Here is a 15,511-nt window from a genome sequence, read left to right as displayed (position 1 = left end):
GGGCTTAGACACCGTGCAACTGCAGGGGCTTCTCAGAGTGCAGAGGATCAGGCCCAGGGCCTCACCAGGCTCCCTGGGGCCCAAGTGGGCAGGGGCTCACCGAGCTCTGCCCCATCCTCTGAACCCTGAGGGTCCCTCCCTGTCCACCTCTCCCCAGAGACTTTAAGACAGCAGAAGATAATAAATCCAGCACTCAGTGGTCCAGGGCCATTGAGTGGGGGAAAAAAATAATGCCACCGTTTTGTGGGCTCTCTTCTTAGTACCAGGCATGTCACATGTATTCTCTGATTTACCCTCACCCATTGCTTATCAGTTTTTAATGAAGAAAGCTGAACTGGGAAGTTCAGTGGTTTGTTCAGGGACTTATGACAGTAAGCATGGAGTTGAAATTCCAATCAGGTTTGTAAGAGTTTAAAACTTACAATTTTTTCACCGTACTGCGTTACTAGAATTTAAAGACATCATCTTTTGGTAGGATGGCCTAGAAATCAATGTGTTCAGAGATCCTTGTGAGTCAAGGAAACGTTGTTACTTATACCTAGATTAAGACATAAGGGGGACAAACTTGGTTTAATAAAATATAAGGACATTACATTAAAAATAGTTTTTAAAGAGTTTTATCACTTAGAAACTCAGACACCAGGTGTCAGATTCAATTGAGGGAAACATCTCCTTGCTTTCTGCCAGGAAGATGAAGTGTGTGTTTTGGCCAGAGGTTAGTGTGGAGGTTATTTCATTCTAGGAGGGGTTTGATCACTGTATTAGTTTTGTCTTGCTGCTGTACCAAATTACTATAAATTTAGAAACTTTAAACTATACAAGTATATTATCTCTTAGAAGTCCAATACGAGTCTCAGTGGGCTAAAATCAAGTGTTTCATAGTGGAGACTGGGGAGGAATTCATTTAGAAGCTCATTCAGCGTGTTGACTGAATCTACTTTCTTGTAGTTGTTGGACTGAGGTTGGTTTTTTCTTGCTGGCTGTCAGCCTGAGACCACCTTTAGCTTTTAGAGGCCACTCTCCTGTCTCTGCATGGCCTCAGCATCTCAGGAATCACCGACAGTCTGTCACATCTTTCTCGTGGTTGGAATCTCTCCTCCTCACTTCTGCCACTTCTCTCTGACAGACTCTTCCCTTGTCTTTTGCTTTTGTCTTCTGCCCATCCCAGCGATCCAAATCTCCCTTTTCTTTTTTTGCCACAGGGCACAGCATGTGTATCTTCTTTGACCAGGGATCAAACCCACGCCCCCTGTAGTAGAAGTGTGGAATGTTAACCACTGGACCCACAGCAGGGAAGTCCGATAATCTCCCTTTTTAAAGTCCAGTTGACTAGTAACCTTGATTCCATCTTCAGGGCAGTACCTAGATTGAATAATTAGGAGTGGGAATCTTAGGCAGTGATCTTTAGAATTCTGCCTACCACAATCATTTCTGCAGTAAAACTCTTGAATTTTCAGCACATTCTGTCTGCAGTTAAACTGTTCAGATTTTTTAAATAGTTATGCAAAGTAAGGAGAAGGCAATGGCAACCCACTCCAGTGTTCTTGCCTGGAGAATCCCAGGGACGGGGGAGCCTGGTGGGCTGCCGTCTATGGGGTTGCACAGAGTCAGACACAACTGAAGCCACTTAGCAGCAGCAGCAGCATGCAGAGTAAAAGTGGTTCCTAAAATAAGTAGCAGGGTTGTAACCAGCATCTTATGCTGTCTTTCAAAAGCTGACTAAAAAAGCTATACTAAAAGCTTTTTTCTTATTATAGACTCATAATCTTTACAAATAAATGGAGAAAGACATTCAGTCATAATTCTTAGTTTTTTTTTTTTTTAATTTCCGAACCTATGTCTTTGATAAATCAGACCTCTCTATTATGTAGTGTTGATGTTTTGGGTGAGGATTTACCCCTGATATGCTACTCTGGTTTCTTTCTTTGGAAGGTAACTTTTTCTCGGATTGGTTTTTGTCATATTCTGATTTGAAGAATGCATTTCTTGTAAACAGATTTACATTGGTGTGAATTCCATCCAGATATATTAGAAAATAATTACTTTGGGTCTTTAAAAAGATTGGAATTATGAGAAAGGCAGATTTGTCACTGTAATTCTGGGGCAAAAAAAAGTAGGTATTCTTACTTTTTAGAATACTGTTACTGGAATAATTTTATCTAATTAGAAATATGTGGTAAAATTAGTAGCTTAATACAGTTGGGAAAGGATATGAGTTAAACTGTAGCTAGGGCTTTCCTGGTGGCTCAGTGGTAAAGAAGATGTGAGTTTGATCCCTGAGTTGGGAAGATCCCTGGAGAAGGAAATGGCAACCCACTCCAGTATTCTTGCCTGGGAAATCCCATGGACAGAGGAGACTGCCTGGTGGTCTGAAGCTCATGGGGTCTCAAAAGAGTCAAAGATGACTTAGTGACTAAACAGCAAAAGCAACAATATAGATAATATGTTGCTGTTCATGTATTCCAGTTATATATGTTCAAATAGAATATATTTAAATTGAGGGGCTCCCTGGTGGTCCAGTGAGCTTCCAAAGCAGGGAGCACAGATTCAGTCTCTGGGCAGGGATCTAAGATCTCACATGGTCTATGCCCCACTCCCCCCAAAAAAGAATGTTTTAAAATTGAGATATAAATTGATTTCAGTATCTTCCTAACAAAAGTAAATTGCTTAGCGATTGTCCATTGGCAAAGGTATCAATGCCTTCTTTTGTATTTCTTAAAATACGGATTGATTACCCTTTAGGGTCCTGTGTTTAGGCCCCTATAATGAAAACTTGCAACTTTTCTCTCTTATTCTCCTTTAAAGAATGTTTCTGTTAATGACAGAAAGTTATTATACCTGAGTTAGCCCTGTTATGCTTAGCCAAAGTACTTAATAGATGCTTATTTAATGCTCACTATTCTGTGAATGAGTTCAGTTGCATCATTGTTTTAGATTCCACATATAAGCAATATCGTACGATATTTGTATTTCTCTAGGTCCATCCACGTTGCTGCAAATGACATTATTTCATTCCTTTTCATGGCTGAGTAATATTCTGTTGTATCTCTATACCACACATTTTCCTTACCCATTCTTCTGTCTGTGGATATTTCGGTTGTTTCCATGGCTTAGTTGTTGTGAATACTGCTGCTATAAACATAGGGGTGCGTTAACAAAGTGTATCATAGTGTGCACTCTTTTTAAATTTATTTTTTTAAATCGGAGTCTGATTGCTTTATACTGTTGTGCTAGTTTCCGCTGTAGAACAGCGTCAGTCAGCCCTGTGCATACATGTATCACCCCCCTCCTCCGCCCCCGTCTCACCCCTGAGGTCAGCGGTGAGCACCAGGCTGAGCTCCCCGTCTGCACAGCCGCTTCCGTCTTACCTGTTCACACGGTGGTGAGCATGTCAGTGCTGCTCCCGCAGTTCCTCCACCCGCTGCTTCCCTCCCGTGTCCACTCCGTTCTCTGTCTGTATCTCTATTCCTGCCTTGCAAATAGGTTCATCAGTACTGTTTTTCTACATCCTGTATATACATGTTAATATACGGTATTTGTTTTTCTGTTTCTGAGTCACATCACTTTGTATGCTAGAGTCTGGGTTCATCCACATCACTGTAAGTGACTTGATTTTCTTTTAACAGCTGGGTAATATTCTATTGTATACGCGTACCACATCCTCTTTATCCATTCATCCATTCATCTGTCAGTGGACATTCAGGCTGCTTCCATGTTCTGGCTGTTGTAAATTGTGCTGCAGTGAACACCAGGAGTACGTGTGTCTTCTTGCAGTATGGTTTCCTCAGGGTATGTGCCCAGTAGTTCTATGTTTAGTTTTACAAGGAGCCTCCATACTGTTCTCCATAGTGGTTACATCAATGTACGTTCCCACCAACAGTGCAAGAAAGGTGAAAGTGAAGTCGCTCAGTCGTGTCCAACTCTTTGCGACCCCATGGACTGTAGCCTACCGGGCTCCTCCATCCGTGGGATTCTCCAGGCAAGAGTACTGGAGTGGGTTGCCATTTCCTTCTCCAGGAGATCTTCCCAACCCAGGGATTGAACCCCGGTCTCCTGCATTGCAGGCAGACGCTTTACCATCTGAGCCACCGGGGAAGTGCCAACGGTGCAAGAGGGTTCCTTTTTCTCCACCCTCACTTCAGCATTTATTATTTCTAGATTTTTTTGGTGATGGCCATTCTGACTGGTGTGAAGTGGTACCTCATAGTTTTGATTTGCATTTCTTTAATAATGAGTGATGTTGAGCATCTTTTCATGTGTGTCTTCTTTGAAGAAATGTCTGTTTAGGTCTTCCACTTATTTTTTGATTGGATTGTTTGTTTTTGTTAAGCATCATGAGCTGTTTGTAAATTTTAGAGACTAATCCCTTGACAGTCAAATGATTTGAAAATACTTTCTCCCAATCTGTGGGTTGTCTTTTCATTTGGTTTGTTTCCTTTGCTGTTCAAAAGCTTTTGAATTTAAGTGGATCCTATTTATTTATTTTTGTTTTTAATTTCCATTATTCTGGAAGTTGCATCAAAAAAGATACTGCTATGATTTCTGTTGGAGAGTGTTCTGCCTATGTTTTCCTCTAGGCTTCCCAGGTGGTACTAATGTAAAGAACCCGACTGCCAATGCAGGAGACACGGATTCGATCCCTCGGTGAGAAAGATGCCCTGGAGGAGGAAATGACACCCCACTCCAGTATTCTTGCCTGGGAAATCCCATGTACAGAGTAGCCGGGCGGGCTATGGTTCACAGGGTCACACAGAGTTGGGCACAACTGAAGCAGCTTAGCACGCAGGCGTTTTATAGTGTCCAGTCTCACATTTAGACCTTTAGTCCATTTTGAGCTTTTTTGTGTGTGTATGGTGTTAAGGAATGATCTAATTTCTTTTCTTCTTTTTTCACATGTAGCTGTCCAGTTTTCCCATTACCATTTGTTGAAGAGGCTTGATTGGTTGTTTTTTTTTTTTTTAATATTGAGCTGTTTGTGTATTTTAAGAGTTTGTCCGCTGTTGGTTACGTCATTTGCACATATTTTCTCCCAGTCCTTAGGTTGCTTTTCATTTTGTTTATGGTTCCCCTCGCTATGAGGAAGTTTTTAAGTTTATTTGACCCCATTTGTTTATTTTTGTTTTAATCCCCTTGTCCTTAACCCCCAGTCTCCCTACCCTACCTTTAGTCTAAAAAATTTATTTATTTTAAAGAAAGATGAATATTTTTAATCATAATAGGTACAATTCACAGAGAAGATAGACCTCATAAACCATTAGACACTTAACAACAAAGAAACAGATACATAAAGCAAAAATCAGAAGAAATATAAGGGGAAAATATATATATATAATCAGAGTGAGACATACTAACATTTCTCTGAGGATATTTTATCAAATACAGAAAAAATAAGAATAGGAACATCTTGAATGATATGATTAATAATTTAAATATAGATTTATATTTAATTTATATTAATCATATCTTGCACAAATATATTTAAAATTTTGTATCTCATACATTGTTAGTAGATATCCATAAGACATTTAGAAAAACTGGCAAAAAGATAAACATTACTAAGTTTCAAAAAGTAGAATTCTTTTTATGTATATGATTCAGTTATATGTACATGTTATTTTTGAAATTATTTTCCATTATACATTATTACAAGATGCTGACTGTAGTTCCCTGTGCTGTACAGTAAACCTTTGTTGCTTGTTGCATATCTATTTCTCTAAATTAGAAATCTAACATTCTATTCATCCTAAATCAAACAAGTGGGATCAGTTCAGTTCAGTCGCTCAGTCATGTCCGACTCTTTGCGACCGCATGAATCACAGCATGCCAGGCCTCCCTGTCCATCACCAACTCCCGGAGTTTACTCAAACTCATGTCCATCGAGTCGGTGATGCCATCCAGCCATTTCATCCTCTGTCGTCCCTTCTCCTCCTGCCCTCAGTCTTTCCCAGCATCAGGGTCTCTTCAAATGCGTCAGCTCTTCGCATGAGGTGGCCAAAGTACTGGGGTTTCAGCTTCAGCATCAGTCCTTCCAATGAACACCCAGGACTGATCTCCTTTAGGATGAACAGGTTGGATCTCCTTGCAGTCCAAGGGACTCTCAAGAGTCTTCTCCAACACCACAGTTCAAAAGCATCAATTCTTCGGCGCTCAGCTTTCTTCACAGTCCAACTGTCACATCCATACATGACCACTGGAAAAACCATAGCCTTGACTAGATGGACCTTTGTTGGCAAAGTAATGTCTCTGCTTTTTTTTTTTTTTTTTAATGTCTCTGCTTTTTAATATGCTATCTAGATTGGTCATACCTTTCCTTCCAAGGAGTAAGCGTCTTTTAATTTCATGGCTACAATCACCCTCTGCAGTGATTCTGGAGCCCAGAAAAATAAAGTCAGCCACTGTTTCCACTGTCTCTCCATCTATTTCCCATGAAGTGATGGGACCAGATGCCATGATCTTAGTTTTCTGAACGTTGAGCTTTAAGCCAGCTTTTTCACTCTCCTGTTTCACTTTCATCAAGAGGCTCTGTAGTTCTTCTTCACTTTCTGCCATAAGGGTGGTGTCATCTGCATATGTGAGGTTATTGATATTTCTCCCGGCAATCTTGATTCCAACTTGTGCTTCCTCCAGCCCAGCGTTTCTCATGATGTACTTAAATAAGCAGGGTGACAATATACAGCTTTGACGTACTCCTTTCCTTATTTGGAACCAGTCTGTTGTTCCATGTCCAGGTTCTAACTGTTGCTTCCTAACCTGCATACAGGTTTGTCAAGAGGCAGGTCAGGTGGTCTGGTATTCCCATCTCTTGAAGAATTTTCCACAGTTTATTGTGATCCACACAGTCAAGGGCTTTGGCATAGTCAATAAAGCAGAAGAAATAGATGTTTTTCTGGAACTCTCTTGCTTTTTCGATGATCCAGCTGATATTGGCAATTTGATCTCTGGTTCCTCTGCCTTTTCTAAAACTTTGGTTTTAGTGCATGCAAATCTATATTTTCACTGTGTTGTTTTGTTGATGCTTATTTCCTGAGGCAGTTATTTCCTGAACCATGCTCAGTTGCTTGCTGAAGTTACCCAGTTTCTCTCTTGCAGATCCAACTGTTCATTTTTGTTGAACTCAGGTTACAAAGTTGCATACATTTTGAGTACTCTTCCCCAACTCTGATTTTACCCTCTTTATTTTTTATTTTCCAGAGTATCTTTCTTCCCCCCAAGAACGTATAGATGGCACTCTAACAAAATACCAAAATGTTAAAGTTTATTTTAAGCAATTTCCTGGAAATGTGTTTCTTAGTATTTTTGGCTAATACTTACGTCTTGGTTACTGTGTTTTAAGTGTTCTAAGAATTTGTCAATGGTTAGCTCTTTCCGTCCTCACAGCCGTGCTCTTTGATGAGTCTGGTGGTATCCTTATTTTGTGGATAAGGGAACTGAAGAACAGAGGGTAAGGAACGCGCCCAAGTTCACACTGCACAGTTGGTCTGGTTCCAGGGACTCTGCTCCTGACTGCTGTGCTGCATCCCCTCTGCGCTGTGTTGGCTCTAAATTAGATTCTAGTATGATTGTCTTATGTAAGTCAAAGTGGTGATGTTACAGCAGATTAAAACCTTACCAGCGTTAAATTAAGTAAGAAGAGTTGCAGTGAACACATAAGGACAGCATAACAGCTTTATCTGTTCAAAGCTGGGCAGTGATATCAAATTTAACTACATTGTTGCAGTAGGTTTATGGGAAGTGTCCGCATTATTTCCTTTAGTTATTTATGGTTTTGAACTTCTTCTTAGGCACATCACCCCTGAAAAATTTTATGTGGAAGCTTGTGATGATGGAGCAGATGATGTACTTATCATCGACCGTGTGTCCACAGAAGTTACACTCTCAGGTATTTCATGGCCAGGGTTATAAGTGTCCTGAAAGATTTTACACCTAAGTTGCAGTAATGGTTAAACTGACGAGATCTGTGTCGGTGTGTGGATCTCTGAGTGCCTTCTTAGAAAAAATTTAATTCTTAACTACCTCATTTGATTTTTGTGCCTTGATTTTATGCTTTTTCTTGAAATTTTTAGCATTTTACTGTTTCTAAGGATTAAAAAACTTAATTCTTTATTTGTTCTCTTAACGGCACTATAACAGGATTGATTTTGTTGATATGTTAATGTCCCTCTCTAACTATAAAATTTAAAGTATTAGAGTGTGAGAAAGTTGTTTCAGCATAAAGTGTGCGGAATTTTAACAACTGCTTTGTTTTTTAAAATATTCATGACTGTGAGGATAATTTAATAAATGAAAAATTATATATACATCACCAAAACTTGTGTTTTAGGCAGAATGGTTTCCCTAAGCTTTATCTAATCTATGTATATTTTGGTTTTGCTTCCCTGGGGTGTGAAAAACAACTTGTTGTGCAATTGTGTGGAACACTGATTTCTGACTAGATTAATGTGAAATAATTTTGGTGACAAATCAATGTACCATGTGAGAATCACATTTAGAAAGTCATATTTCACTTATTTAAAAATTCACCTCTAGACAGAACTCTTTATTATTTTTTTCTGAAGCGCAGTATTTGGCTGACCGTAGAGTAGGCATTCAGTAAATAGTGACTATCCTTCGAATGGATAAAGGGAAACATGCAGATATTTTGCCTAGGATACTAAAGGGTAAGAAAGGCAGGACTGTAGGTCTGTTTCCTTGGTTATCTGCGCGTTTTCATTAAGTCCTGTGTATAACTTTTCGTTTGACCTGATGGAGTGATGCTGTTTAGTCTGGTAATGTGGCGTTTCCTATGACTTGCTTATGGCTGCTCTCTCAGAACGGCTGACTGGTTTTATCCACTGTTAGTTTCCCTCCAAACTTTAGTCCCCATACTTCTTTATACCTCGTTGATACAACCTAGTGTCTTATAAAAGCTTTAGTGTAGATGTATTTTCAATTACTCTCTTGACCTGTCAGTGACATTTTCTTTGTAAGTAGAGATTGCCAACCCATTTGAGTGGACAAAGCTAAAGGTCTTGAATAGTGTGGATGTAAAAATGATAGTAGTTGTCGGTAGACACATGAAGAGATGCTTTGACCTTAAGCCAGTGATGATGAGAGCCTGTCGATCCCAGTTTCTCTGCCAGTTACCTTTTACCACTGGGAATGCAGACCATTGCCACAGAAAGAGGAGATTTTTTTTTCTCCCATGAAAAATTATCATAGTCCTAGGAATTATCACCCCCGGTGGCTCAGATGGTAAAGCATCTGCCTGCCATGCAGGAGGCCTGGGTTCAATCCTTAGGTCAGGAAGATTCCCCTGTAGAAGGGAATGACTGCCCACTCTAGTGCTCTTGCTTGGAGAATTCCAGGGACAGGGGAGCGTGGGCTATAGTCCGTGGGGTCGCAGAGAGTCAGACGTGACTGAGTGACGCTTTCACTTCCATTGCTGTTACACTCTAGTTATTGTAACTCACAGCTCTATCAGTAGTACATTTAAGTTCATCAGTTATCTCAATATGTTCAGAGTTTTCTCTGAGCTTTTTATTGCACTGGTATTCCCATTTTTCATGGCAGTTAGTTATGGCATAGCATTACTAAGTAAATTGAATTATTGACAGAAAAGTAAATTTTAGAATTACAGGACTGCCATTAGGAAACAAGACAGCAGTGTTTCAAAATGGATGATAATTAAAATGTGACTGAAAGAAACAATTTATAGCCATGTAAATTTGGAAAACTTTGAATTAAACCATGGAACAGCTTTCTTTTACTGTAGGCCTTCTCAGAGCCTTTAATCTCCCACTGTACATTGTGACTCAGAGGAAGCAGAGTTAGCAGAATACTCTTCTTTGCCTGGGAGATCCTGCTTTCCCTCCTTTTTGCCATTATTCCCTAAACTAGAGTTCTACAAAATATGTTTTGTGTAGCACATTGGCTTAAAGTTTAACAGTTGTGAAATGCACCTTGTTATCTAAAGTACTCTTCATTAATGAGGGCATTACTGATAAATCGCAGCCAATGATACTGCCTCCCTGGATGCTTATATCAGCTCTTAGGCACCAGGAGGAGGCTTGTCCTGCCTCCTTCTCCTCTTTGATCTTTGCCTCCACTTCCCACATTCTTATACAGGAATACCGGAATTTTACATTCCATTTGTTGCATGTTGCAATTAACATCTCATCTCAACCTCCATTTACTTTCTAATTCCCTTAAAGGAATAGATTTGGTTTCTGACAAGAGGCTGAATAAGTTTGGTTGAAAGTTGCCGAGGAAATAATCCTTAATTTACGTAGTGAAGTTGCTGAAGCATGTTACTTTTGGCACCATTTTCTAGACCAGGCAGAGACCTTTGTGATGTAACATGGACATCTTTATTTTATATTCTGCCAAAATGAGAGGTCTAGCACTAATGAAGGGCTGTAGCTTTCTTAGAACAAAGCGTGCATATTGATTTAGTTGAAGTAACCTTTGAAATGAAACTAAATTTCTCTTTCTGTTGCTGAGTTTTTTCTCAATGAGTTTTCTTTTTTCCTTTATTTTTTTCTTTGAAGTCAAGAAAGATATTCCTCCTTCAGCAGTCACAAGACCAATATTTGGTATACTGGGCACAATCCATCTGGTGGCAGGTAAGAAAATGAGCTCAAGTGGGGGAAAAGGTAATGAAATTGACCCTACTAGAGTATAAAGATGACGGCACACTTTGTATCTTACTTGAAGCATTGAATCTGTAGTTTAGGTATTTGTACTTAATTTCTAAAAGTAATATTCCCCTAGCAGCAAGTGGTTAAATTTATAAGCCTGAGGTTCCTTTTTTTTAAGTTTTGATTTTGGCTTTATTCAACTAGAGTTGAAATCTCTAGTCTGCTAGAGATTTTTCATAAATTCTAAGAGTGTTTACACAAAAATTTTAATGCATTGATGAACCAGAATATGCTATACCTTCAGCTGCTTACTGGGGTTGATTATGACATAGAGCATGTTAGAGAATGTTACCTGGTTCTAGGCATTAGAAGAGTGATTTTTCAAATTTAAATTTTATTTCATACTTTTAAAAAGTTCCTCTTGTATCAGGCATACAGTTGTATGCTGAATATAACTGAATGCTGTTATATTTATTAAATGCTGAATGCTGTTGTATTTATAAAAGATGCAGGTCCCTCTTGTCCTGCAGTTTACAGTCAAGTGAGAGAGGCATTAAATGGTAAATTACCACAGTACAGTGTGACAAGTTCTGGGAGAGAGGTATACCTAGGAAAGCTTCCAGAGAGGGCCCTTGTGGTTAGAGCCCCAAACAGATCTGAGGAATAAATCTAGTGGTAAGGGCTTTCCCTGGCTTATTTGTGGGAGGAAGAGGAGACGGCCAAGATCAGGGTTGGTGTGTTACACACATGGTGCTGTGATGGCTTCTTCTTCCTGACCTCTCATCTTTGGAGTGTTACCGTAACCAGTTAGTTACACTGCCCGGCACATCTCTCTACCATTTAGAATAACGGGACGACATGGTGGGTGTAGACGGGACACTGTCCCGCAGTGGCCGAATCTCATGACCTGTGGTGCTTTAAGCTACACATTGGGAAACGCATTAGCAGAGGCATGTATGCTTAGGGCGTAATGTGTGGGGGGTGGGCGGGGAGAGAGAAGTGTTTTCTGACTCTTATTTTCCATCTGCTAGGGTCACTACTCTGGTTACCAAAAGCTTTGGCTTTTATCTTTTTGAGAAAAAATTTGACCTTTCAAAAAAATATTTTTAAATAATATGCTCATCTCTCTATTCATAAATTATAAGATTGCCTTAAAAATGTACTCGTCCTTTATTTAACGCAACTCCTGCCTCTAGAGTTTAAAGGACTGCTACTTTTGGCTTTCTCGTTGTCTTGTTTCTATTTACCTAAGTTTGGCTTTGCTTTTTGCAGGTAATTATCTAATTGTCATTACCAAAAAGAAAAAAATAGGTGAATTTTTCAATCATGTAATCTGGAAAGCAACAGATTTTGATGTCCTTTCTTATAAGAAGACGATGTTGCACTTAACTGATATTCAGGTAAGAACTGGAGACACTTACTAATTGCAGAACCCGAAGAAGTCCCATGGCGTGGGTGGGGAAAGAAGGTGGAACACAGAAAGTTCCGTGAAGTTTTAAAAAAAAATGTGTTTATCTGGCTGCACCCTATCTTAGTTGCAGCATGAGGGATCTTTAGTTGTGACATGCAGACTCCTAGTTGTGGCATGTGGGATCTAGTTCCCTGACCAGAGAGATATATCTCCCTTCATATATTTTATTGCTCTTGGGTGGTTCTTTTTTTTTTAACTGACTCAATTCTTAAAATATGAAATTTCATAAAAGAGAAAAGGAGAAACTGAAAATGCCCATGTACTCAACACATAGATTTAAGTTCCTATTTAAGAGTTAGAAACTGGTTCAGGCTCAGGTGTGTGATGGTCCCGCAGGGTGCGGAAAGGGTGGCCTCATGAGCCACATGGTGGGGGCAGCACAGGCACTGTTCGGGCTACTAGTGATACAGTTTTGCCAAGAAATGAAATATTTTAAATACTCGATGTTTTAAATTATAGTATACTAAATAATATTAATTTTACTATGTTTTCATTGTTCCGTTTATAACTTACAGTAGGAGTATTTTAATGTTTTGATTTTTTAAAAATCTGTTATGCAACAGTTATAATTTTTCCTATTGATTATTAACTAGGTTAAGATTATTGAGAAGGATAGCTTGGTCATTTGCATGGTCCAACCCTATTGTGCAAAGACAAGACTGCCTGTATTTGTATTCAAACAAAGCTATTTTTGCTTGAAGTATTTTTAAAAACTTAAGTTGAATGGCATTAACACTTCTGTTTTTTGAAAATTACCTTAAATCAACATTGTGTTTGAGATTTATATCTATTGAGTATTTGTTTTCTAAAAGTACTTTATGGTATTTGCTTTGTAAAATTTTTACATTGTATTTATTTTTATTCCCAGAATTACAAAAAGTTTGTTTTTAAAAGAAACCTATTTTGAAACATGTATCTTACCTGTAATAAACATGAAAAAAAAATTAGTCCTAACGCTATTGTCTTATTGATTAACTAAAGCTGTAGAATGGGCTTCTCTGTTGGCTCAGTGGTAAAGAATCCGCCTGCCAACACGGGAGATAGGGGTTCGATCCCTCGGTCAGGAAGACCCCGTGGAGAAGGAAGTGGCAGCCCACTCCAGTATACTTGCCTGGGAAATCCCACGGACAGAGGAGCCTGGCAGGCTATAGTCCATGGGGTTGCAAAAGAGTTGAACACAACAGCAACTTAAAACAACAATAACAAAGCTGTAGAATATGGCTTTTATACTTTAAACCTAAAATTTCTTTTTTCTGTTATTTGTATATCAATCAATATATTAATATATTCATCCTCTGAGACATAATAATTTAAGGCAATAAAAATGTTTATATTTAATGGCCCAGTAATATTGAACATTTCATCTTGATTGCTCTAGTTTGTTGTCAGACTGTGTAACTAATTGCTTATTTGTATCTTTCACTTTTCAAAACAATGTTGAGGCCAAAATAAAAATTTTGTAGTATGTAGATCTGTAATATGTAGACTAAATGTTAATCATTTGTTAAACATTAAATATTACAGACATTAAAAATTTTTAAAACAAGAAAAAAAAACTAATGTCAGTCCTAGCACTCATTGTGAAAGCCAGCTAAAATGATTATCAGAAAATAAGTAGAAATATTACTTTTACTGAATCTTCCTTTCTTTCCTATTGAAGTATAATTGATTTATAATATTAGTTTCAAGTGTACAACATGGTAATTCAGTATTTTTATGCATTATAAAATGATCACCACAATAAATCTCCTTACCATCTGTCACCACACAAGGTTACTACAGTATCATCGACTGTCCTCTCTAAACTGAACATTTTATCCCCATGACTTATAACTGGAAGTTTGTATACCTTAGACTCCCATACCTACCTCCTTCATCCTTCTTACTTACCTTCCTCACTGGTAACCATCAGTTTGTCTCTGTGAGTCTATGTCATTTTTAATTTCTTTCGTCGTTATCTTATAGTTTTCCAGTGACAGATCTTCTTCCCACCTTGGTTAGATTTTTCTCCTGGATATTTTATTCTTTTCATGCAGATATACCTGGGATTTTCTCCTTAATTTCTCTTCCCAGTTAGTTCATTGTTACTGTATTGAAATGCAACAGACTTCAATATATTAATTTTATATCCCAACATTTTACTAGTTTTTTTGGTGGCATCTTTACTTTAGGGTTTTCTATGCGTAGTATCATTTCATTTGCAAACAGTAACAATTTTACTTCTTCCTTTTCAGTTTAAATTCCTTTGATTTCTTTCATCTAATTGCTATAGCTCAGTTCAGTTCAGTCGCTCAGTCGTGTCCAGCGCTTTGCAAGCCCATGGACTGCAGCACGTCAGGCTACCCTGAACATCACCAACTCCCGGAGCTTACTCAAACTTATGTCTACCAAGTTGGCTAGGACATCTAATGTGTTGAGATGTGGTAAGAATAGGCATCCTTGTCTTGTTCCTTACCTTAGAAGAAATGCTTTCAGATTTTCCATGTTAAACTTGATACTGGCTATAGGTTTATCATATATGGTCTTTATTAATAAGGTATGCTCCCTTTATGGGCTTCCCTGGTAGCTCAGCTGGTACAGAATCTGCCTACAATGCTGGAGACCCTGATTTGGTTCCTGGGTTGGGAAGATCCTCTGGAGAAGGGGTAGGCTACCCACTCCAGTATTCATGGGCTTCCTTGGTGGCTCAGATGGTAAAGAATCCGCCTGCAATGCAGGACACCTGGGTTTTATCTCTGGGTTGGGAAGATCCCCTGGAGGAGGGCCTAGCAACCCACTCCAGTGTTCTTGCCTGGAGAACCCCATGGAGAGAGGAGCCTGGTGGGCTGCAGTTCATGGGGTCGCAAAGAGTCAGACACGACTGAGCGACTAAGCACAGCACACATGCTTTGTTGAGAGGTTTTATCATGAATGGATAATAGATTTTGTAAAATGCTTTTTCTGCATGTGTTGATCATATGATTTTTATTCTTCAGTTAATGTAGTGTATTGTTTGACTGGTGGATATTGAACTGTCTTCCCATCCCTGGGCTCAGTACCACTTGATCATGGCATATGATCTTTTTAATGTGTTGTTGAATTTGGTTTGCTGATATTTTGTTGAGGATTTTGCGTTTGTTTTCATCAGTGATACTGGCCTATGATTGTGTGTGTGTGTGTGTGATAACTTTATCTGATGTGGGTATCAGGGCGATACTGGCCTTATGGGATGAGTTTGGAAGCATTCCTTCCTCTCAGTTTTTTGAGATAGTTTAGGAGAGGCATTAACTCTTTGGTATAATTTACCGGTGAAGTTGTCTGATCCTGGACTTTGGTAGTTTTTAAATTACTGATTCAGTTTCATTACTGGTAGTAAATCTGTTCATATTTTCTATCTCCCCCTGATTCAGTCTTGGGAGGTTGTTTCTAGAAATGTATCCATCTC

General features: G+C 38.9%; 1 protein-coding gene across 2 annotated transcripts in view; it reads left to right on the top strand.

The window, feature by feature from the left end:
- The window catches only part of SACM1L (SAC1 like phosphatidylinositide phosphatase), a 67,001-nt gene that overhangs the window by 21,547 nt on the left and 29,943 nt on the right, over positions 1-15,511 (top strand). Inside the window, exons 2-4 of one of the 2 annotated variants that reach the window (XM_043885761.1) lie at positions 7,782-7,879; positions 10,527-10,601; positions 11,889-12,016. In XM_043885761.1, the coding sequence (XP_043741696.1) occupies positions 7,782-7,879; positions 10,527-10,601; positions 11,889-12,016 (301 nt within the window). Of the gene's footprint in view, positions 1-7,781; positions 7,880-10,526; positions 10,602-11,888; positions 12,017-15,511 lie in introns of those variants that run through there. The other variant, XM_043885762.1, reaches the window with a different exon arrangement.

The sequence above is a fragment of the Cervus elaphus genome, chromosome 24, assembly GCF_910594005.1.
Source record: "Cervus elaphus chromosome 24, mCerEla1.1, whole genome shotgun sequence".
Taxonomy (NCBI): Eukaryota; Metazoa; Chordata; class Mammalia; order Artiodactyla; family Cervidae; genus Cervus; species Cervus elaphus.
This window is presented reverse-complemented; position numbering and strand designations above follow the sequence as displayed.